This window comes from Mustela putorius, unplaced genomic scaffold, assembly GCF_011764305.1.
Source record: "Mustela putorius furo isolate JIRA1106 unplaced genomic scaffold, ASM1176430v1.1 tig00003853_pilon_pilon_pilon, whole genome shotgun sequence".
Classification (NCBI taxonomy): domain Eukaryota; kingdom Metazoa; phylum Chordata; class Mammalia; order Carnivora; family Mustelidae; genus Mustela; species Mustela putorius.
Window position 1 is genome coordinate 77,628,174 of NW_025422005.1, and position 26,008 is coordinate 77,654,181.

The 26,008-nt window shown below is 34.8% G+C and overlaps 1 protein-coding gene across 3 annotated transcripts in view; it reads left to right on the top strand.

Moving 5' to 3' along the window:
* BRDT (bromodomain testis associated) overlaps positions 1–26,008 on the top strand; it is a 78,569-nt gene that overhangs the window by 20,033 nt on the left and 32,528 nt on the right. For all 3 annotated transcript variants that reach the window (XM_004752603.3, XM_004752604.3, XM_004752605.3), the window contains exons 6-15: positions 4,778–4,950; positions 5,479–5,832; positions 9,771–9,899; positions 11,365–11,553; positions 12,146–12,315; positions 12,392–12,684; positions 12,980–13,093; positions 13,225–13,365; positions 21,234–21,292; positions 24,472–24,643. In XM_004752603.3, coding sequence (XP_004752660.2) covers positions 4,778–4,950; positions 5,479–5,832; positions 9,771–9,899; positions 11,365–11,553; positions 12,146–12,315; positions 12,392–12,684; positions 12,980–13,093; positions 13,225–13,365; positions 21,234–21,292; positions 24,472–24,643 — 1,794 coding nt within the window. The remainder of the gene's footprint in view (positions 1–4,777; positions 4,951–5,478; positions 5,833–9,770; positions 9,900–11,364; positions 11,554–12,145; positions 12,316–12,391; positions 12,685–12,979; positions 13,094–13,224; positions 13,366–21,233; positions 21,293–24,471; positions 24,644–26,008) is intronic.

The following is a 26,008-nucleotide window of genomic DNA, read 5'->3' on the forward strand; positions in this document are numbered from 1 at the left end:
CTATTGATAGACATCTGGGCTCTTTCCATAGTTTGGCTATTGTGGACATTGCTGCTATCTACATTGGGGTGTAGGTGCCCCTTTGAATTACCACATTTGTACATTTGGGGTAAATACCCAGTAGGCTACCCGATAGGGTAGCTCTATTTTCAACTTTTTGAGGAACCTCCATACTATTCTAGAGTGCCAGCTTGCATTCCCACCAACAGTGTAAGAGGGTTCCCCTTTTTACATATCCTCGCCAACATCTGTCATTTCCTGACTTGTTAATTTTAGCCATTCTGACTGGTGTGAGGTGGTATCTCATTGTGGGTTTTTTTTTTTAATTTTTTAATTTTTTATAAACATATAATATATTTTTATCCCCAGAGGTACAGGTCTGTGAATTGCCAGGTTTACACACTTCACAGCACTCACCAAAGCACATACCCTCCCCAATGTCAATAACCCCACCCCCCTTCTCCCAGCCCCCCTTCCCCCAACAACCCTCAGTTTGTTTTGTGAGATTAAGGGTCACTTATGGTTTGTCTCCCTCCCAATCCCATCTTGTTTCATTTATTCTTCTCCTACCCACTTAAGTCCCCATGTTGCATCACCACTTCCTCATATCAGGGAGATCATATGATAGTTGCCTTTCTCCGCTTGACTTACTTCGCTAAGCATGATACGCTCTAGTTCCATCCACATTGTCGCAAATGGCAAGATTTCATTTCTTTTGATGGCTGCATAGTATTCCATTGTGTATATATACAACATCTTCTTTATCCATTCATCTGTAGATGGACATCTAGGTTCTTTCCATAGTTTGGCTATTGTGGACATTGTTGCTATAAACCTTCGGGTGCACGTGCCCCTTCGGATCACTACGTTTGTATCTTTAGGGTAAATACCCAGTAGTGCAATTGCTGGGTCATAGGGCAGTTGTATTTTCAACATTTTGAGGGACCTCCATGCTGCTTTCCAGAGTGGTTGCACCAGCTTGCATTCCCACCAACAGTGTAGGAGGGTTCCCCTTTCTCTGCATCCTCACCAGCATCTGTCATATCCTGACTTGTTAATTTTAGCCTTTCTGTCTCATTGTGGTTTTAATTTGTATTTCCCTGATGCTGAATGATGTTGACATTTTTTCATGTGTCTGTTGGTTATTTGTATATCTTTAGAGAAATGCCTGTTCATGTTTTCTGCCCATTTCTTGATTGGATTATTTTTTGGGTGTTATTTGGGTATAGATTTTTGGATACTAGCCCTTTCTCTGATATGTCATTTATAAATATCTTCTCCCATTCTGTTGGTTGTCTTTGGGTTTGCCATCTGTTTTCTATGCCAAAGATTGTATTTTGATGAAGTCCCAATAGTTCATTTTTGTTTTTGTTTCCCTTGCTGCCTCTGGAGATGTGTCTAGCAAGAAATTGCTGCAGCTGAGATCGAAGAGGTTGCTGCCTCTGTTCTCGTCTAGGATTTTGATGGATTCCTATCTCACATTTAGGTCTTTCATCCATTTTGAGTTTACTTTTTGTGTATGGTGTAAGAAATTGGTCCAGTTTCATTCTTCTGCATGTGACTGTCCAATTTTCCCAACTCCATTGGTTGAAGAGACTCTTTTTTCCACTGGACATTCTTTCCTGCTTTGTCAAAGATTAGTTGACCATAGAGTCGAGGGCCACTTCTGGGTTCTCAATTCTGTTCCATTGATCTGTGTTTTTGTGCCAGCATAATACCATCTTGATGATTACAGTTTGTAATAGAGCTTGAAGTCTAGAATTATGATGCCACCAGCTTTGGTTTTATTTTTTACATTCCTTTGGCTATTCGGAGTCTTTTCTGATTCCATACAAATTTTAGGATATTTGTTCCAGTGCTGTGAAAAATGTTGGTAGTATTTTGGTACAGATTGCATTGAATATATAGATCACTCTACATAGTGTAGACATTTTAACAATACTTGTTCTTCCAATCCATAAGCATGGAAGTTTTTCCCTTTCTTTGTGTCTCCCTCAATTTTCTTTGAGTGTTCTATAGTTTCTATAGTTCAGATCCTTTACCTCTTTTGGTTAGATTTATTCCTAGGTATCTTACGATTTTTGGTGCAATTGTAAATGGGATTGACTCCTTTATTTTTCTTTCTTCTGTCTCATTGTTAGTGATAGAAATGCAACTGATTTCTGTGTATTGATTTTATATCCTGCCACTTTGCTGAATGCCTGTGTGAGTTCTAACAATTTTGGGGTGCAGTCTTTTTAGTTTTCCACATAGAGTATCATTTCATCTGTGAAGAGTGAGAGTTTGACTGCTTATTTGCTAATTTGGATGCCTTTTATTTGTGTTGGCTGATTGTTGAGGTTAGGACTTCTAGTACTGTGTTGAACAACAGTGGTGATAGTGGACATTCCTTCTGTGTTCCTGACCTTGGGTAAAGAGAACAGTATTTACTGTGGGCTCTTTATATATGACTTTTATGGTATTGAGGTATGTTCCCTCTATACCCCCTATCCCTACACTGAGAATAGTTTTAATCGAGAAAGGATGTTGTACTTTGTTAAATGCTTTTTCTCATATTGAGAGGATAGTGTGTTTTTTGTTTTTGTTTTTGTTTTAGATTTTATTTATGTATTTGACAGAGAGATCGATAGCACAAGTAGGCAGAGCAGCAGACAGAGGGATTGGGAGAAGCAGGCTCCACTGAGCAGGGAGCCTGATGTGGGGCTTGATCCCAGGACCCTGGGATCATGACCTGAGCCAAAGGCAGATGTTTAACTGACTGAGCCACCCAGGCACCCAGGATCATGTGGTTCTTGTCCTTTCTTTTGTTAATGTAGTTAGTGTATCACAATTATTGATTGATTTGCAGATTTTGAACCACCCTTGCAGCCCGTGAATAAATCCCATTTGGTCAAGGTGAATAATCCTTGTAATGTACTCTTCCTTGAAATGCCTTTATTCTTGGTGCACACTCTAATTTTGTGAGTTTACTTCCCATTGTGTAGTCCTCTTAGCATTATACTTTTCTATTAAACCTCTAAAATATTGGAGGTTTTTTTTTCAAGGCTTGATATTAGATAATTCTTTTTCTAAATTCCATCTGTGTGCTGTTAATTCCCAAATTATATCTCTAATACAGCCACTGAACAGTTCCACTTAGATGTCTTATACAGATGTTAACATTAACTGGCTCACAGTTAAACACTGATGTTCCTCAGATTATTCTGTGTAGCTGAAATGGTACTAATACACAGTTATTCAAGCTAGAATAGTAGAAGTTGTCCTTTATTCCTTCCTTTTTCTCTCACTCTTTTTCACATTCTGTTCATTAATAAGTCATTTGTATTCAACCCTCAATTTGTTTTTGCAATTATCCTTGTTCACGCTACCATCGTCTTATTCCCTGTGATCCTGATTCTTCTATGTGGTCTATTGTCTACACAATAACAAAGGCGGTATTTTTAAAATAAACTAGAATACATCATTAGCCTGCATAAAGCCTCTCTTTAGTTTCTCATGTTAAAATGAAGTCTGAATTCCTACTGTGGCCCTTTGTGATCTGGTATTTGCCAATTCTCCATTCTCATCTTGAGCAGCTTTCTCCTCAGTCACTGAAGTTTTCCCTACTGATTGTCTTGAAATACATTTTTACTGCCATCCCATTCTCTGACTGGTTATTTCTTAAATTCACAGTAAAATCTTAATTGGTTCCTCTTCAGAGAGGCCTGCTGGCTTATCTTCTTCATAGTAGGTCTCTGTCTTAATTTAGTCAGCACCCCATTTATTTCCATTTTGGCGCTCAACATCACTTGTAATCAATTTTATTTTTTTTCTGTTTCTTACACTAGAGAATGTGCTCACCAAGGACAGAAACTGTGTCTGTCTTGTTCATTGTTGTGCCCTAGCACCTAGAAAGGTGGCCTGATACATAGTGGCATGCAATATATGTTCATGGGGTCCTTTTAAGTTCTAAATACTGTATTATGTCCAAGATATATTGTAGAGATTGAAACAAAGTTCCCTTCCCCTCACAGAGCTTTTTGTTCTAGTTCACAAATTTGGTAAAATTTAGTAAATGTACGTATTCCTCATTATACTTAGCTGTTTAGCTCCTGAGCTCAAAGAGCCACAGTTGGGATATCAAAAGATATGAGGTTATCTCAGTTTATTTGGTTCCTAAGTTTTAATTTGTGGATAATGAGAACTCAGAGATTGAGGAATACAAGTCCTGTCTTAAAATATATTGTAACCCTTTTGGTTCCTGAGTTTGTTAAGAATTCGAAGAGTCAAGGATACCTATATGTTCTACATCAAATGTGATAATATCAGGGAAAAAGTAAGAATAAGAGAACAAGAAAGTAGTGGGGTTCAGAAGAGAGTTGTTTTACATAGGATGGCCTGAGAATGTAACATTTCCGTAAAGACATAAAGGGAATTTGGAATGAGCCGTGAGGCTATCTCCTTCCGGGCAGAGAGAATAGTCTGCTTATGCTTACCAGATTTGAGGCTTTGTGGCAGACCAGTAGGCTGAAGTGATAGGAAGTGAGGTTGGGAGGGGGGAGTGCATGTAGGTAGAGAGATCATGCGGGTCCTTACAAAGCATTGTAGGTTTGAGGTCTCCAATATTATATCTAAATTGCTCTGACAGGTGTTAGCAAGTATGTGGGGGAGAGTTTCAAAGGGGAATTGGGAGTGTATTGTGTTTATATTGCTAAAAAGCTGAACTACATGAATTAGAATACAAAGAAAAATAGTTTATGTTTTACTCACATATTGACTCTTGTTCACACTTTACTAGGCATTCAACATAATGTGACAGTTCCTTCTGTTAAAGAAAAACAATCCCCCACAGCACTAGAACAAGTATTTAAGCCACAAGTGATTCCCTCTGTATTTCCTGAGACATCAGTTTCTCCTTCAAACATGGCACAAGGTACTCCATTCAACTCGACCTCACAAACAGTGGCCCAAGTAAGTTCACTATAGCTTTAAAATGTTTCCATGTAAGGAGTTGTGATGACTAAACCTTTTAAGTTGATGTGAAAATCTGTCTTCAGCTTACTGCAGCCAGTTTTTTTGTCTGTTTACATTTTATAACAAGAGACCTAGGATGTGAACCAAATTTTAGAGATTTCTTGTAGGATTTGTACTGGTTTACTATATTTTTAGTGTTACTATCAGTTGCCCACCTATCCATTCTGTGTGTTATGTAATTTCTTTTGGGTTGATAATTTAAAATTGTATACCATAGCTGATTTCAGGTATTCAGAAACTTGTTTTTTGTATAACCATGACTTATTTTTCCATATGTCTTTCATTTAGGTTTACACAAGACAATTCTTTGAATATTAGGAAGAAAATACTTGAACTATTTGCTTATAAAAGAGAAATTAAGCTTCACTAATATTTAACATAGGGAAGACTTGGTGCTCTTAATTTTGAAAACTTGCTCTGAATGCCCACTTAATTGTAATTTTTGTTGTTGTTGAACTGTTCCAGGTTACAAGGGGTGTGAAGAGGAAAGCAGATACCACAACTCCTACAGCTTCAGTAGTTAAAGCAAGTGGTGAATCTTCCCCAACACTTGCAGAAAAGAAATCATTGAAAATGCCACCTATAAAAGAGAATGTGCTGAAGACTGTTTTGCCAGATTCTCAGCAACAGTGTAAAGTTGTAAAGAATGTTAAAGTGACCGAACAGTTAAGGCACTGTAGTGAGATTCTTAAAGAAATGCTTGCAAAGAAACACTTGTCCTATGCATGGCCCTTTTATAACCCTGTTGATGTTAATGCTTTGGGGCTCCATAACTACTATGATATTGTGAAAAATCCAATGGATCTTGGAACTATTAAGGTAAATGTTGTCTTAGTAGAAGAAACTTCTTTTCTTGATCATAAAAGTACTCTTGTTCAGTGTAAAAAATTGTTTTAATTCAGGAAAAGATAAAGAAGAAAATTAAAATCATTAGTAGGTCATATCACCTGGAATGAATCATGGGAAAAATCTTAAACATCTTTTTCTTGTTTTATTCTATTGTTCTTGCCACAATGTTTGAGTTGCAGTATGTAATATTACTCTGTACCCTGAATTTTCACATACTGTGTTGTAGACATTTTCTCATTATATATTCAAGGTTATATTTTTAATAATTGCATGATTCTGATGTAATTTTGGGGAGAGGAATAAGGCACTGATATAGTTTCCAATCCCTCTCTGCATTTTTGGGGGCGATGTCTACTGCCTTTGTCAGGTTTTTTTAATTACTATTTTTTAAAATTTGATTTTTAAGTAAAGTCTACCCCCAGCATGGGGCACAAACTCATGAACCCAAGATGAAGAGTCACATGCTTTACCAACTGAATCAGCCAGGCACCCCTTAATTTTTTTTTTTTTTAAAGATTTTATTTATTTATTTGACAGATAGAGATCACAAGTAGTCGGAGAGGCAGGCAGAGAGAGAGAGAGAGGGAAGCAGGCTCCTTGCTGAGCAGAGAGCCCGATGCGGGACTCGATCCCAGGACCCTGAGATCATGACCTGAGCCGAAGGCAGCGGCTTAACCCACTGAGCCACCCAGGCGCCCCACCCCTTAATTTTTAATTGAGGTATAGTTGACATGCAATTTTATATGATTAAGGTGTACAGCACAATGATTTGACAGTTCTATACTTTGTTTAGTACTCACCATGAAAGTGTAGTTACCATCCATTACTGTAACAATGTTATTACAATATTGTTGATTATATTCCCTATTCTATACTATTCATCCCCATGGCTTATTTTGTGAGTAGAAGTTTTGTACCTCTTAATCCCCTTTGCCTATTTCATTCATCCCCTCTTTCCACCTTGCAATCATCAGTTTGTTCTCAGTACTTATGAGACTGTTTCTGTATATGTGTGTGTTGCTTTGTTTTTTAGATTCCACATACAAGTGTGATGATAATGGTATTTGTCTTCCTCTGTCTTATTTCACTTAGCATAAATATCCTCTGGGTCAATCCACATTGTTGCAGATAACAAGATCTTATACCATTTTTTATGGCTGAGTAATATTGTGTGTGTGTGTGTGTGTGTGTGTGTGTGTGTGTGTGATCTTCTTTATCCATTCATCTATTGGACTCTGAGGTTGCTTCAATACCTTGGCTATTTTAAATAATACTGCAATAAACAGAGGTACATATATATATTTTTTGAATTAGTGTTTTTGTTTTCTTAAATGAATTATTTATATATCTTGGATATTAACCCCATATCAGGTACATAATTCACATATCTCTTCTGTTCAGTTGTTTGCCTTTTTGTTTTATGATATTCTTCACTGTGCAAAAGCTTTTTTGTCTGATAGACTTTATTTTTGCTTTTGTTTCCCTGGCCTGAGTAGACATCCAGAAAAATGTTACTAAAACTAAAAATGTTGCCCATGTTCAAGAGATTACTACTTATATTTTCTTCTAGTTTTATGGCTTTTATGTTTTATTTAGGTCTTTAATCCATTTTGAATTTATTTTTATGTATAGTATAGGAAGGTGTTTCAGTTTTCATTCTTCTGCACTTAACTCTAGTTTTTGCAGCAATATTTGAAGAGACTTGTCTGTTCTCCATTGTACATTCTTGCCTCCTTTGTCAGAGGTTAATTGACCATATAAGTGTTGGTTTATTTCTTTCTGTCCTGTTCTGCTGATATGTGAGTCTGGTTTTGTGCCAGTACCTCCCCGTTTTGATTACTGTAGATTTGTAATATATCTTGAAATCTGGGATTGCAATACCTCTAGTTAAGTTTTTCTTTTTAGATTTTTAAATTTTTTTTATAAACATACAATGTATTATTATCCCCAAATCTAGTTATGTTCTTAAGGTTGCTTTGGCAATTCACGCTCTTTGTGGTTCCTTAAAATTTTTAGGATTATTTATTCTAGGTCTGTGAGTACTTCTGTTGGCATTTTCATAGGGATTGCATGAAATCTGTAGATTGCTTTGGGTGGTATGACATTTTAACTATTCTTCCAGTTCATAAGCATAGTTTATCTTTCCATTTATGTCTTCACTTTCTTTCATGAGTGTCTTATAATTTTCAGAGTACAGGTCTTGTACCCTTTGGTTAGATTCATTTCTAGGTTTGTTTGTGTTTTTGCTTTTTGATGCAATTATAAATGGGATTGTTTTTCTTAATTATTTTTTCTACTACTTTCTTATTAGTATGTAGATGTGGCATATTTCTATATATTAATTTAACATCCTGCAACTTTACTGAATTCATTTATTCTAACAGCTGTTTGGTAGAGTTTTTTGGTTTTTCTATATACAGTGTCATCTCATCTATAAATAGTGACAGTTTTACTTTTCCCCACCACTTTGGGTGCCTTTTACTTCTTTTTCTTGTCTGATTGCTGCAGCTAGGATTTTTAGTACTATGTTGAGTAAAAGTGATGAGAGTGGACATCCCTGGTCTTGGTCTTAGAAGAAAAGCTTTCAGTTTTTCACCATTGAATATTGTATTAGCTGTGGTTTTTCATATATGGCCTTTATTATATTGAGGTATGTTTGATTTAAACCCACACTGTTGAGAGTTTTATCACGAACAGATTTGAGTTTTGTCATATTTTTTCTACATTTATTGAGATGACCATATGGCTTTTACCCTTCATTTTATTCATGTATTATATCCCATTGATTGATTTGTAGATATTGAATCATCCTTGCATTCCTGGGATAAATCCCACTTGTTTATAATGGAAGAGTTTTGCTAATATTTTGTGAGGATTTTTGCATCTATGTTCATCAGGGGTATTGGCCTGTAATTTATTTTTAATAGTGTCTTTATTGTTTTATCATCAGGGTGATGCTGGCCTCATAGAAGGAATTTGGAACTTTTTATTCCATTTCTATTTTTTTGAATAGTTTGAGGAAGTTAGGTGTTAACTCTTTAAATGTTTGGTAGGATTCCCTTGTGAAGCCATGTGGTCCCAACTTCTGTTTCTTGGGAGTTTTTGATTACTGATTCAATTCCATTATGAGTAATTGGTCTGTTCAGATTTTCTATTTCATCATGACTTAGTCTCAGAAAGATTGTGTGTTTCCGGGAATTTATCCATTTCTTCTAGGTTATCTTAATTTGTTCTCCTTTTTTTTTTTTTTTTTTTTTTGTAATAGTCTCTTATCCTTTGTATTTCTATGGATTGGTTGTTTCTTCTCTTTCATTTCTGAGTCCTCTTCTTTTGATGTGTCTGGGTAAAGGTTGATCAGTTTTGTCTTATTTTTTTCAAAGGTTGGCTCTTACTTTCATTTGTCTTTGTTGTTGTTTTTTTAGTCTCTTCATTTCTGTTCTGATGTTAGTATTTCTTTCCTTTTACCAATTTTGTTCATTTTAAATGTCTTTCATTTTGAGGAAATTTTTAATAAAAATCTTTCATTTAAATGTTCAAGGTTGGTTTGAGGAATTTATCTTTTCATTGCTTTCCTAGGATCATATTTGTCTAAGATTGTCTAGAAATGCACTATTTTCCTGCTTTTGTGATTATGTTTGTCTTCTTTTCTTTTTTTTTTAAATACTTGGAATAGCAATCTTCCTTACCTCTACTTGTCAAAATTCATTGGATATTTTCAAGGTCAAAAAGACAAAGCAAATACAGCAGGATTTTAACATTTGTCAAATTTGGAGGGTGGGTGTCTGTTTTGGGTATTACCTGTGTTGTTCTGTATGTTTCAACTATTTCATAATATATAATTAATGTAAACACTCAAATGATTATTGGACTGTGTTGTTTATGAATCCTGTAATTTTTCCTTAATTTAGGGGAAAATGGACAACCAAGAATATAAAGATGCATATGAATTTGCTGCAGATGTTAGATTAATGTTCATGAATTGCTACAGATACAATCCTCCAGATCATGAAGTAGTAACAATGGCAAGAATGCTCCAGGTAAGTTGATGGGTGTGCTCTGAAAGTGAGTTTTCTCTGAACATAATTTGGAAATTTTATTTTGGGATTTCTTTAAAAGATTTTATTTTCTTGAGAAAGCAAAAGTGAGAGAGATCACAGAAGGAGAGGGAGAAGCAGACCCTCCACCAAGTAGAGAGCTCTATGCAGGGCTTGATCCCAGGACCCTGAGATCATGACCTGAGCCGAAGGCAGACACTTTAACTGACTGAGCCACCCAGGTGCCCCTCGTTTAGAAATTTAAGAGAACCATAAGTCAATAAAGCATGCCCCACTTCCCAAATATAAAGCACAATTTATTAAGTAAATTGACTCTTAAAATGGGGTTGTTTTTTAAGGTGTAGTACTCATTAGTAATAAATCTTTTAAGGAGACTGCATTATACATAGAGGATATGGGGGAAATATTAGTGAAGAGGGGATGGTAGATAGCTTGAGATAGGATTGACTAGAACCCATGTTCCCCTGAAGGTAAAGCTCTAGGACTTTGGGTGGAATGCAGTGGAGTTGGAGTTAGTGGAATGATGAATCAACCATAGGACAGGAGCTCCTTGAAAGAAGGTCCTCTCTACAGCTTAAGAGGTCTATCTTATGTAGTGAAAAAAGTACCATCTGTACCCCAATGTTTATAGCAGCAATGGCCACGGTCGCCAAACTGTGGAAAGAACCAAGATGCCCTTCAATGGACGAATAGATAAGGAAGATGTGGTCCATATACACTATGGAGTATTATGCCTCCATCAGAAAGGATGAGTACCCAACTTTTGTAGCAACATGGATGGGACTGGAAGAGATTATGCTGAGTGAAATAAGTCAAGCAGAGAGAGTCAATTATCACATGGTTTCACTTATTTGTGGAGCATAACAAATAGCATGGAGGACATGGGGAGTTAGAGAGAAGAAGGGAGTTGGGGGAAATTGGAAGAGGAGGTGAACCAGGAGAGACTGTGGACTCTGAAAAACAATCTGAGGTGTTTGAAGTGGTGGGGGGTGGGGGTGGGAGGTTGGGGGAACCAGGTGGTGGGTATTAGAGAGGGCATGGAGCACTGGGTGTGGTGCAAAAATAATGAATACTGTTGGGCTGGAAATAAATAAAAAATTTAAAAAAGATGTCTATCTTATATGGGAGAGAGGAGAAAAGTTTCAAGGTTCGCAGGCAAGGAAGCATGAGTCTTATGTTACTTCTTTGGCTAACTGCCCCCCCCCCCGAACGTTTTACAGAGATAAAATGGAAATATAACACTTTATACATTTAAAGTATATAATAGAATGATTTTATGTATATACTATGCAATGATTATTCGAAGGAAAAATAGAATTATCATCAAAATACGACATTTGCTGAAGGGTGTTACTGCTGTATTACATTGGAAATACAGAAAATATAGTCTAAATATAGTGTAATTATAAGTATAAATATAAAAATATAGTTTAATTTTTTATTATAGGATGTTTTTGAAATGCATTTTGCAAAAATCCCAGATGAACCTGTGGGGAGTATGCCTGTCTGCTACATAAGAACAGACACCACAAAAATCCTTGGTAGAGAAAGCAGTAGTGAAGCTTCCTCTGAAGGTAACTCTTCAGGGGATTCTGAAGATGAACGAGTTCAGCGTCTTGCAAAGCTTCAGGAGCAGGTAGTTGATTGTATTGATGAAAGTTTTTGTATTTTTATGAGCTGTTGTTGCAGATCTATTATAACATCTTTTTTGTAGATTAAAAGCTGTTACATTTAGATCACTTAGGAGCTATGACTGTTTACTTCCTGCCACATTTGTAATGTTTAGTAGTCTTACACAAAGATCTATGTATCTTAAAATTCTGTTACCTTTCTAACCACAAGGAATTTATACTCATTGAAATAATTTACATTACATAATCCAAGATATTTGATGGAGTAGTTTTTGTTCAGTATTGCCACCTTTTGTGATACAATGTTAACCTCCTAGCTCAAGCCTGAAAGAAAACAAAGTTGAGATTACCTAGAAATGTTCATTTTCATGGTCTGTTTTTAGTTGAATATCTTGGTTTATGGGTTGAGCACGGAATAGTATTTCTGATTTAATGTATGCCCTTCAAAATGATGAATTTGTGGAATGAAATTAGAGCTTGAAGGAAATCTAGTATGAAATGAATTTCAAAAGGATAGGGTTGACTTTTGAGGGCCTTCATTTTTTTTCCTAATGTGTTTAGAGCCATGAATGTTGAAAGAATTTTTTTCTTTATTAGCTGAAAGCTGTTCATCAACAGCTACAGGTTCTCTCCCAAGTACCTTTCCGTAAGCTAAAGAAAAGGAATAAGTCTAAAAGGGAAAAGAAGAAAGAAAAGGCTAATAACAGAGATGAAAATCCAAGAAAAAAGTTTAATCAAGTGAAATTAAAGGAGAAGTCCAAAAGCAAGTAAGTATCTTTTATAATGCCTTATTCATATAGTAGTATTATTTAACATATTTGACTAAATTTAGTTTTTGTTTAGTCAGCCAAAGAAGAGGAAACAACAGGTGTTTGCTCTGAAACCTGAAGATGAGGATAATGCTAAGCCTATGAACTATGATGAGAAAAGGCAGTTAAGCTTGGATATAAACAAACTCCCTGGAGATAAACTTGGGCGAGTAGTTCACATAATACAATCAAGAGAGCCTTCTCTGAGAAATTCCAACCCTGATGAGATAGAGATAGACTTTGAAACACTGAAAGCATCAACACTGAGAGAACTGGAAAAGTACGTTGCGGCATGTCTAAGAAGAAAAAGACTGATAAAACCTCAGGGTATGTATTTCTATCAGTAGAAAGCCAACTGGTATTTGTGTTAGTTTTTTTTTTTTTTTTAATTTTATTTATTTGACAGAGAGAGATCACAAGTAGGCAGAGAGGCAGGCAGAGAGAGAGAGAGAGAGAGAGAGGAGGAAGCAGGCTCCCTGCTGAGCAGAGAGCCCGATGTGGGACTCGATCCCAGGACCCTGAGATCATGACCTGAGCGAAGGCAGTGGCTTAACCCACTGAGCCACCCAGGCACCCTGTGTTAGTTTTTGATAAGACGTTTTTTCCCTCTTAAATCACATAGGTAAGAAAATAACGAAGTCCAAAGAAGAATTTCATTCACAGAAAAAACAGGAGTTGGAAAAGCGGTTACTAGATGTCAACAATCAGTTAAATTCAAGAAAATGTCAAGCAAAACGTAGGTGGCAGTTTTTTATGTATTTGTTTTTAAAAAGGGAACAGGTTTCTTTCTTCCTTTTTTTTTTTTTCCAAGTGTTCATGTAATTATTTGATTCTGCTGGCATTGTAATGTGTTTCCCTGTTTTGTAGCTGAGAAAACCCAGTCATCCAAGGCTGTTGGAAGCGGTTCCCGATTGAGTGAAAGCAGCAGCAGCACTAGCAGCTCATCGGAGACTGAAAGCAGCAGCAGTGATTCAAGCTCCTCGGGCAGCAGCAGTGATTCCGAATCAGGTTAGCTGTCCCCTTAAGTGTACCTCTGTTTGTGGGAACATCTGTTTCTTGTATTATTGAGACTTTAAGAAATGTTTGTCATTTACCCAGAACCTATGGTTTGGATGCCACAGTTATTATTTAATTACATGTTGACATTCTTACTATTTTCTTTAAAAGAGATACTGTGTAAAAAGGAAACTTCATATTATTTGTATAAGACTTACAGGTTTGTAATGCTGAAAAGAAATTTACTAAAGGTGGGAGATAGTTTCTTAGTATATAATACCACATCTTAATTCGAGAAAATAACAAATAATAAAATTCCGATCTTCACTTCTTTTATAAAATAAAGGCTTATTTGAGGACATCTTTCACTTTACTCTGCGTGATATATCAGACCACTCAAATGTTGCACAGTATGTCCTGTTGTGACAGTATATTCTAAATTGAATAAGCACTTTGGATTGTCATCCCAGAAAATGTTTAAAGCAGAATTTTATTCACTTTTGCATTTTCACTAATAGATATTCCATTTATAGAAAAACGTATTTCAAATTGAGATTTTCGGTTATGCTAAAGTATCATATTACCCTCGTAGTTTCTCATCAACTGTATCAAGCTTAATTCAGTCATGTTTTCTTTGTGCTCTTTCATTGATGGTTGTGTAGTTGAGAAGTAATCACTGCCCCAAGAATACTGACTTGGCAGGGGCATCCCATTATTGTCCACCGAAAGGTACATTCAAAATATAGGGCACTTTTGCGCCTAAAATTTTGCTTTATTTTAAATGAGTTTGTTTTGTTTTATTTGTCATGAGATTTAGTTCGCTTTTTAAAAAAATATCCTCCACACAATAGTGTCACATCAGGGATTCTTAACCATTTGTAAGAATGTCCCTCTTATTTCAGTCTGGTAGTAAGGGTCTGCTGGCTTGCAGTACATTCTGTTTCATTTTTGGTTTGTTTTAGTTTGCATTGATGTGGTGCTGATTGCTGCGTTTTGTTTTTACATTTCTAAAGTATATAGTGGTAAACGTTTTTGTTAGAATAAAAAATTTTTACTTTTGTTGAAATTTGTCATGGTAAATTTTTAAATTATTTTTGGGCTCTGACTATACATTATTTCCTTATATTTGACTTTAAAGCATAAAATAATGCTGGAAAAGTTTGTAATTAGTGTTTGTAATTTCATCTAATAAAGCATTTGTGGCCTAATAAGTTAGAGCACTTTGTCTTTCATTTGTAGGATAAAACTGAGTTATCCAATTATATGTTGGCTACTGATCAATAAATGCCTTGAGAACTAGTGGAAAAGTACTATATACAGAGTGCTTCAGTAAAGGTATTCAAAAATACCTTAATTTTAATTTGAATTAGTAATTTCTGATAGTCTTCTAATACATTGCTTAAAGGAACGATGTTCATCATCCACTATGTGTGCTTAAAGTGGTGTAATATGTATGTTTTCCTAACTTTATAGTGGAGTATCTTGGCCTCAAAGTTATAGTTATTTTTTTTAACAACTTTGTGTTGAATTTTTATTTTATGACTGATTTTTTTAATGTCATCTTTTTCAATAATGGACTGTTTTTGAAAACACTTAAAATCTAAGCAACACATTCTTAAATTTCAGCTTACATTATGGATAATATATAGGTTTGTGACACTAAGGTCAGTTTGTCCTCTAACAATGGTACGAGTTATCATTTTTCTTTGAAATTTTTGTTTTTATAAATGTTGAACCTATATACTTGATTTAAGAAACACTATACGTACAATGCGCAATTATAAATTGCAAACATGGTGCCTACCTTAAATGATCATTCAGTTCTGTTTTTTTGTTTTGTTGTTGTTTATTTTGTTTAGCAAAGTAAATTAGTAAGTGAAGCAATAGGACCTTTGTCCTAAGTATTAACTTTAATTGTATGCATTAAAATACTGTAAGGCTCTTAATTTTTAGTGTGTAACCTAAGAAAAATTCTCTGTATTTTCACAAGTACTTGTTGTTTTTTTTTTTTTTTAAGATTTTATTTATTTATTTGACAGAGAGAGATCACAAGTAGGCAGAGAGGCAGGCAAAGAGAGAGGGAAGGAAGCAGGCTCCCTGTGGAGCAGAGAGCCCGATGCAGGGCTTGATCCCAGGACTCTGGCCTGGGATCATGACCTGAGCTGAAGGCAGATGCTTTAACCCACTGAGCCATTTGGGCGCCCCTTAAGAACATTTTTTATTTGAACAACAGAAACCCTAAATAAAAGGACTGTAAATTATGAAAAATAATTTGCAGACCATATCAATAGCAATACTGAAGTAAAAATAAGTAAAGCATCTGCAGTTCTTAATTATGTACGTGACAGTCTCAAGGAGCAGATGACAAATCCCAAGTATGTATAAGTCTCAGGTTGGAGGGAAATGGAATTACTGAGAAAATAACAATTTGTGAAAATTAGGAATAGTAGCAAAAAATCTGTTATATAAGTAAAAATTAACTGAAAATATGCAGACGATTTTGTAGGTTTAGAGTTTATTATGATTTTCCCAGAACTGAAACTTGGAATATCTTTATTACCATAATTCTGGTTAATAAGGCTTTTGATTATTTAAGATAGGTGATAAGAATATAAGTTCAATTCTTCAAAATGTTAATAGAGGAAATTTTTCTGAAAGCTTTTGTGAGAAATTCTTTCCTGATAGAAGATTATTGATCTTTAGCAATTTTTTCTTAATCTGTTTTTTAATGACTGCCTTTTGGAATTTTTATAGCAGCTTGATTGTATGCAGTTTTCTTTTTTTTTTTTTAATTGTATGCAGTTTTCTTAACCAAGTCATAATCTTTTGTGATTTTGGTTATCAGGGACAGAGCTCTACATTAACTTTTCTTAATTCCCCAATATTATTGACTCATTTTTCTTCATTTATCCTCTATTATGAGTTGGTCTGTCTTTACTCCAGTAGCATTCTGTTCAGATGTGTGAAGTGGGTGTGCAAAATGTTTGAAAGGTAACATCTGTGAAAAACATTTACGTGTCATAAATTGCGTTACAGTTGTTTATTCTACATTATTTTTATTTATTTACTTACTTAAAAAAAGATTTTATTTATTTATTTACAGACAGAGATCACAAGTAGGCAGAGAGGCAGGCAGAGAGAGAGAGGAAGAAGCAGGCTCCCTGCCAAGTGGAGAGCCCGATGCAGGACTCGATCCCAGGACCCTGAGATCATGACCCAAGCCAAAGGCAGAGGCTTAACATACTGAGCCACCTAGGCGCCCTATTCTACATTATTTAAATGGTTATCGTCTATGTATTCTCAAACCTTATTTTATATACTTTGAAAAATATGGACACAATTCTCCTTTATTAAATAAGATTAATTAAATGGCAGAGATTTGATTTCCATGGAAAGTTTGATTTAAAAATTCTTTAACATTTCAAGCAAGATATTAAATCCATTCCAAGAATAGAGTTGGAATGAAATCCTCAAATCTTTGAAAAATATAAATGAGCTATCTGTGGGGTAGAAGCAGTACTTGATTGCAGATGTGTTGTAATTTGGTTTTATAATTTAAATTATTTCCTTGACTAGCAACAGTATATGGAAGTTGTCATGTGAAGATTAGTCAAGAATATTTATTAAATATTGGTATAAATATAAAACCTTTCTAAACTATTTCTCATAACCATCAAAATATCAAATGTCAGATCAAAGATGTTAATGAGGTTTGATAATAAAATGAATTCCAGATGCTTATCTCCTGTGTTAGCTGGCCTCTGCTAGTGTATACACATAACCTGTTGGGAGTTTTCTAATGTTCAACAACTTTGGCTATCTTGAGTGTTATAATAGGGATGAATATAATAATTAATAGATTCAATCTTGTGGTGAATATTACTGAGAAACAAATGGGAACAGCTCATAGGTAGTAGTGCTTTTGATAGAAATCTTGTGGGAAATAACTTTAGGAACTAAGTGTAAGCTCAAATACTCAATTAGTGTAGAATATTTTTCAGGAATGTTTAAAATTTCAATTGTTTACTACTTACACACAAGGGAAACTCTGGTTACAGCATCAATTCTTTATCTTATTAGACAAAGCGAATTTGTCACTTTGTTAAACTTTTTGCTTTCGTTGGCTTCAGGCATTTTCAGAGAATGAAATCTATGAAATTCTCTGTTTTTCTTTTCTTTTTTTTTAAGCTTACTTAGTCATGGGTGACTTACAAACAGGAATAAAACAACCTCTCTTTTTAGTTATCTACAACCTAGGTTTTCTGTGGAAGTGACAAGGATATGATTTTTTTTCATGCAATGGAAAAAGGACAAAAAGGACTTGCTTCAAGTCTGGATTTTGTTTTACTTCTTTAGGAGGGGGATGGTTTAGTGAATGTAGGAAGTGTGAAATGACAGTTTGGGAATTATCTTTGCCATTTAAGAAAAATGATCAGTTTATCATGAAATTTTTAAAACTTTATGACTTTTCTAATCAATTAAAGTGTTTTCAAATCAAAAGCACCAGAAAAATTCAAAGACCCAAGCTTGACTGAAAACATATATATATTGAGGTCCATACTTGATCCTTTGAGTCTTCCAAATTAGTGATGATACTTGTCTTGTGCATTTAAATATTTTCTGTTAAAAATGGATCTTCCTGAATAAGCAGTCTGTCTAGAATAGTGTTTTCTCAGTACATTAGAATCACCTGTAAAACTTTTTTAAAATAGTGTTCAAACCTGAAATGAATAGAGAATGGGGGCAGGTATATGTGATGGTAGAAGTCTCTCAGGTGACTTAATGTGCTGCCACATTTGAGAACCAGAGGTCTACAGTTTTTTTGCTTTGTTTCCACTTTTTAACTCTAATTATAATGACTTTGGTAAAAGGAACAGCAGTTTATAATTGGGTTGTTCTGGAGCACCTGGGTGGCTTACTCGTTTAAGTGTTACGCCTTTGGTTCTGGCCATGATCCCAGGGTCCTGGAATCGAGCCCCTCGGGGAGTGTGCTGCTCTCTCTCCCTCTACTCCCTTCTCCACCCCCCGCAACTCATGGTCTCTCTCTGCTCGCTCTCTCACACTCTCTCAGATAAATAAAATCTTTAAAAAAATAATTGAATAGTTCTTCTATATTAAAATAAGTACCAAACTCTTCAATGAAAATTGCCAAGCGGTCTTTAAAGGAATCAAAACTTTTTAGTTCAAAAACAAATTGCTGATTTTTTTTTAAAGATTTTATTTATTTGACAGAGATCACAAGTAGGCAGAGAGGCAGGCAGAGAGAGAGGGGAAAGCAGGCTCCCTGCCAAACAGAGAGCCTGATTCAGGGCTCAATCTCCGGACCCTGAGATCATGACCTGAGCAGAAGGCAGAGGCTTAACCCACTGAGCCACCCAGGTGCCCCTTGATTTTTTTTTTTTTTAATCAATAGAACACATCTCTGGTGATAAGTTTGGGAAAATCATTTAATGTCTCTGGACATTCAGTAGCGGAACCCAGGAGTGACTTCCAATTACCTATCTAAACCCTGTACTATGTAACAGAAGTGTGATTTATTTTTCTAATTTTAAAAATTTTCATTAATTTTTTCTGCGTATATTATATGGTAAAACATTCTTGGTTTTACACCGTAGTATTACATTCATATTCAGTGTATTAAATTTTTTAGCCCATACTATCTTGCTGATAATATTTGCTATCTCAAGCATTTATCTCAGTGCTTTGATGGGTATTAAACCAATTGTTGAAGCAAATGTTTGATTCCAGCTCTTCTTTTTTTTTAACTAAATGATTAAATTTTTTCCCCTTAAGTTTAAAATGAAAACTTTCCAAGCCAAGTTTTATATTGAGATTTAAGGAAAGATGTGAAAGTAGAACATATTACATAACATGCATAATATGTGTTCGTTTAGTAGTTCACATTTATTATCTGATTCAGTCTTCTTAAGGTGTAGGTATGCATTTCATCACAGTTCCCTGGAGAATTAGTTGACAGTATATGTGTTACCACTATACTGCTCAATTTCATTAATATTTTCAAGACCTGGGGCTTCTTCACTGATTGAAATGATGTCTTAAGCTTGGTAGTGAAAATGTGTATGTTGTTCTTTTAATTGCAAAGTCCAGGAACTCATAAATAAACAGAAATAAACAATTTTACTTCACTACATTCCAAAAAGTCAAGTATGTAAGAGTAGAATGAGAAACAAAATGCTGAGTTTTACTCTGTCGTTATCCATCTATCCATAGTCTGTAAGACTTTTATGAAACATACTATATTGGGTGGTTTTGACTTTTTTTATTGCAGTATAATTGACATCAATAGTCTATTAGCTTCAGGTGTTTAACGTAGTATTCAGCATTTGTATACATTACAAAATAATAACTACAATAAGTCTATAGTCACTATTCTGGTTTTTTCATTTAAAAATTCTTTGATGCCTTTTGTAGTGTCTTCAGACTTGGAGATGCTAATTTTTAAAATTCTGAGCTTTATATATCAAACTAAATAATGCCCTTGAATTTTTTAGTAGAACACTAATGTGGTATGTCATATTTTACTTTAAGTTTATACTTAAGAATTTATGTAAATCATAGAATAATGTAGTTTAGCTGCATATTTGAATAGTTAAGATGTATAGATGTGCATATAGTATATGACCATATTAATGAAGTCTGTTTTTTTTGTTCGAAGCCGAAACCATAATTTATCCCCTAAATGTGAAAGCTCCTTGGATCTATAGCCTCAGTCTTTGCTCTCTGTATTCTTCCCCTCCACCTAACCTCCAACACTTAAATAATACTTAGAGGAGTGACATTAAGATGGTTCTCGTCATTTCAAATACTTGAATTCTTTAAATTAAAGCACTTAATTGAGTGGCATTTAGCAGTTTTAACAATGTCCAGCATCAAACATTTTAGGAGAGGAAAGAACAGTAACACATCCAGTGGAAACTGATGGCATTTCAGGAGACAGAAGGTAATTATTAAAATTAGAATGTTTTAAGTTTGAATAAGATTTTGTGTTAACCAGCTGTGGTGCCCTAGAGCCCAAGGCAAATAATGCTTAGGTGGCTCATGGATGCTTACCTGGAAAGCTGGGTCAAGGCATTAACTGCTGGTTCGGTGCTTTACCTCATTGACCTAGGCTTATGATTGGGGAGGAAAGCACCAGAATCAATTGTAAGATAAAGAGGAACCTATGAGTACTGCTTCAGAGATTTCTTTTTGTATCTATCCTCCCACCAATGTCCCCTGTAAAGGTATTTCTAAAGGTAAAGAAGGTAGTATAAAAACCATTTGTTGCTACATAATTGAGGCTGCCAAATAGCTAGAGAGTAAATAAAGGATTATTTGGGGTCTTTCCTAGAGTGGTCTTAGAGGAGATTTTTTGCCATGAAATCAAAGAGATTCACTTTTCATAAAAGACTCAGTCAGATCAGTGACATACCCTTCTCTTATAGTAAATTCTTAATTACTTAATTAAGTCCCTTATGGCTATATTTATGGCTGCTTGATAAAAAGGTTTTACTGTAATTCAACCTACTTATTTAAAACCTTATCTGTGTTATAACTTGTTCCTTTTTAAACTATTTTTCAAACTCTTTACTATGCTATTCTTTTTGCCTAAATAATCCAATTTGAAATTTGTGAGTGGGTATTTCTTCCATTATGTGGAAAAGAAAATATCCCTTTCAAAAAAGTGTTCTTTTAGAATTTTGACTGGTTCAAAGGTCAAAAACCTGGTTAACTATAAGAATTTCTTGATTTAAGAGGTTGCTATTAAAGGTATTTTATTGAAATGACCATTTTATTTCTAATATGAAAATAATTTATAATTTAAATGGTAAGTTTTAAAGCTGGTAAATATTGAAATATTTCTTTATATACATTTGCAGAAATGTTTCCTAAATTTACTGGAGTAAAACAGAACGATTCTCCTAAAGAACAAGTAAAGGTAAGTTAATTCTTCCATTTTTTACCTTAGAATTTTAAAATGTATGCTGGGACTCACTGGTATAGTAGTAAATTCTTTAAAATTTGTTTTGAATTTGGGTGCCTGGGTGGCTTAGTTGGGTAGGCATCTGCCTTCATATCAGGTCATGATCCCAGAGTTCCAGGATCAAGCCCTCTACCCCTGCTCTTCAGGGAGTCTGCTTCTCCCTCTCCCTCTGCTTCTCTCCCTGCTTGTGCTCTCTTGCTCACTCTCTCAAATGAATAAATAAAATCTTTAAAAAAAATTTCATCCTGAAGAAAATACAATATAAGAAATAGTTGGCTACCTTTTTCTAATAAGGTATAACTATTCTATAAATCAGACAGATTGGTAGAACAAATTATAGAAGTTTAGAATTAATCATGAGAGTCTAAATATAGAGGGAAGGCCTTGCTTTTCCTATATGTACACAATAGGATATAGGGTGTGTACAGTAAGGTGGAATTTTAAGAGTAGTAGGAAAATGGTAGTTAGGGTTTAAGATAAAGCTTTTAATTAGGAGCTATTTTTATTACATGTATGGTTAGTAAATGACCTGCTTTGAAAAGGATAGAAGTAATTTTATCTGTTACTAATTCAGGTTATCATTTTCATTAAATTTTTAATCCTTTGTACCCCTCTCAAGTATAGAATTACAGATATATACCTTTATTTATTATAAATTATTTAACCTCACATATCTAGGTTAGGAATATACAACATAAACACCTGTCTTGAGGGAGCTCTCAGTTGTGAGAAGAAATAAAATCACATGGATAAGAGGTTGCATAATTAGTGCTATAATCTCTATTCATAATTTATTGAGAAAATGAAGAGGAATATACATACCACCTGAAGGAAGGAGCGCTTACTATGGGTTTTAAACTACAGGGAAAAGGAAGAAATGGTTAATACGTTGACATAAATTAAGGACTTTTTTTTTCTTTTAATCTAGTTTTATTTAGCAAGTGCTTGATGAGTGGATGGTATACTGTGTAAGAAACAATATCTGATAAATGTGCCAAGTCATAGTGGCAGAACAAATGCTGTACTGATACGAAAAAAAGGATTGCTAAGCAGTGTCTATCAGGAGCTGAGATTTATACCCAAGCTTTGTTTTGAGAAACAGGATGAACACACTAGGGTATACTTTCTGTCCATACAACATACACATGTGTTTATGTGTGTGTCCACATACTTTTGATATTTCTTAAAATCACTTAAAATTCTATACAAATGTATAAAATGTTGGCCAATTAAGTTCAACAGGAGATATACTTTTGTATGTATTTATCAACATATACATATACATCTATTAACATCTGAACTCTAATAACTTTACTGTCACTAAATGTTAACATAATCAAAAATAAAACCATTTTCTGATGGAGCCATAATATTCCATTATATATATGGACCATATCTTCTTTATCCATTCATCACAGTTTGGCGATTGTGGCCATTGCTGCTATGAATATTGGGGTACAGATGGCCCTTCTTTTTCACGAGGACTTATTTTTTTAACAGAGGTAGTAGCATGAAGAGAGGCAAAAAAGCACAAGAGGTGTTCAGGGAAATATGGCGATATAGGGTAAATACAACAGGGAAGTACACCAGGGAGGGCTTTGAATACTTAGGTGAAGTGGTAACTAATATGGTAGGCAAGAGTGAGTTCTTGAAGGCTTTTGAGTAGGAACAAAATACAGATAGTCTATTGCCATAGGTATTAGAGGAATCAAAATTATATTATTGAATTTTGAAAGCATTCTTCATACATAGCATATAGAATGCTGCATAATAATCTGTTTGTAGCCAGAATTTTTTCAGTGTCCCTCTTTGAGGAACAAAGCACCCTTTGATAATAAAAGGATTTTTTTTTAGGAATATGAATAAATACATATATTTGTGTGTTTCAAAAGCTGGTTTTGTTTTGTTTTGCTGATTTAAACCTCAGCATTTGACTTTAAGTTTTGGGCTTGGGTCTGTATTATGGTTGGGATAAACACACAGACCTGTACCCCTGGGGATAAAAATATATGTTTATAAAAAATAAAAAATTAAAAAAAAAAAAAAGACTAGCAATGGCAAAACTGAAAAAAAAAAACATTCTTATGGCATTAGTTTTATTCAAGCTAGCGTGGATAGGTATTCATATACTTGCCTTATCTACTCATTCACCCTAACTCCTTTGTTAGACCGAAGAGAAAGATTCTTAGTCTCGGTATTATCTATAACTTAAAGCGTAGTAGGTAAGGTACCTGGGCTTTGGTACTATAACTTAGCTTGCAGCTGAACAGATGTAAGATTCTTGGTAAGTTGCTTTTATTATATCTAAGTCCTATTGCAGACTGTAAATGAGGAGGATAGTTACACCAAACTCATGAGATTATTGTGAGAATTGAAGAGCTATATAAAGGGTTTAGCCTGTTGCCTCACATATTATAAGCATTTAAAAAATGTTAGCTGTTACACTACAATTTTTAGTAGTAAATTGATGAGAATTTGTTGATAGTCTTACAGATAAACTATCATATGATTTTTACCCACCCTTCCCATTATGTCTATAATTAAGTAACAAAAATGGGGTAAAAGAAAGTGGATTAGTCTCTAGATTTTTTTTTAAAGATTTTATTTATTCATTTGACAGAGAAAGAGATCACAAGTAGGCAGAGAGAGAAAGGGAGGGAAGCAGGCTCCCTGCTGAGCAGAGAGCCCAACGTGGGGCTTGATCCCAGGACCTTGAGATCATGACCGGAGCTGAAGGCAGAGGCTTAACCCACTGAGCTACCCGGGTGCCCCAGTCTCTAGATTTGGTTTAAAAGCTCAGTTTTTGTTTTCCATAGCTCACAGGAAAACATTGGGAAATAAGCAGCACTATTTAATAAATGCTTAAGTTTATATGTATTACTAACTAAGATTATAAGCTTCAACTAACTCTACTTAGAACTATAGATGGCCAAGTCATTTAATCTTTCCACACCTTGGTTTTCTCATCTATAAGAATGGGATAATTAATACCTTATAAGTTTGTATGACTTAAGTAACACCATTTTTTGAGGCTAGAATTGTTTCTCCTCTAGTGTTTCTATTTTTTTTTTTAGTTAAACCTCTTGTGTAGTTAAAACTCTGAAAGACAATTTTATTTATCTTTGTCTTAACAGATACCATCTTCTGCGCAAGATCAAGCATCTGCAAAAACTACGCTTGTTTGTCAGACCTCATACTCATGTGAAACACTACCAAATCACCACCAGTTAGCATTTAATCATCAAGAAGTAGAAAATGTACAGAGTGTGAAAAACATTTCACCTTTACAAAATCTGCCTCCCTCAGGTAAAAACCTATCTGGTAAATAATAAATTCCAGGTTAGAAATAATCACTGAAGCACAATGTTAGAAATTATCTGCTTTATACCTAAAGGTACTGAATACATTTGGTTTTTTAAAAAATTTTATTTAAATTCAATTGGCCAACATATCATTAGTTTGAGATAATTCATCAGTTGCATGTAACACCCAGTGCTCATCACATCATGTGCCCTCCTTAATATCCATTATCTAATTATCCCATCCCTCCACCTACTTCCCCTCCAGCAACCCTGTTTGTTTCCTGTAGTTAAGAGTCTCTCATGGTTTGTCACCCTCTGATTACTTCCCATCCATTACATTTGAATAAGAAAATTTACATGTGCAGTTCACACTCAACTTACGTTCAGGTAGGATATATATATTGGCATAGGCCATATATGAAAACCTGTCACTGCCAGAGTCCATACTCCTATGTTTTGAGCAGATTTCCATGCCTATTTGAGTTGGAAAGGTAGGATGGAATATGGAAAAGGTAGAGATTTTATAGGTAGAGAAATTAAGTTACATACATGAGAAATAGTTTATAGCTAATGAAACATGGGCTAGAAATACTTGCCTGGCAGTGGTTCCCATTTACCAAAACATCTTCCAAACCTGGCTAAATTGTTATATTGTTTGATTCATTGGACTCAATATCCTGTCTGTTAGTCTTGTCAGAAGTGAAGGTATTGCCTATCTCATCCTGATTTTCCTGCTGCTGTATGGCACAAAGGATAATTCTCTGATACTGATGAGCCAAGCCTAGGAGTGCCTGAATCTTGCAGTACTATTCAGGTCTAGCCCAGAGACAGGTGTGACTATTCCTTATCCATTTCTCCTTCCGTCTAGGCTGCTCACTGGTTTGTATTTGGCCTTCCAATGACAGGGGTTTCTCCAAAGCAGAAGAAGTTTCTAAATTGTTTTACTATAGCACAGATTAGGAGGAACAGAGACATTTTGTCCTCCTTTATTGCTTCCATTGATAGTTCCCTACTGTTCTGTGTTAGGTATTCCATATTGTATTTAACTCAAGTTTTAGCTCTTCCCAAAGTAACACTGGAGGGCATCCCAAGAATAAAAATAAATGAAGATCCAGAATATGAAATATTTACATCTGTCCTTTTTGGAAAAAGATTTTCAAATTATGCAGGAGGATAACTGAAGATGTTGTAATTTTAGGTCAATAATTACCTTGAATGCAGGTGTTCCATTTGGGTTTTTATTTTGTATACAAATAGCTTCAAACGGGAGCATAACAAATTAGATTTTATATTAGGAAGTTATTACTGCTTAACTGTGAAGGGGCAAATTAAGATGAAGATGCTCTGGTGTAGTTGGGATCAAGTAAGG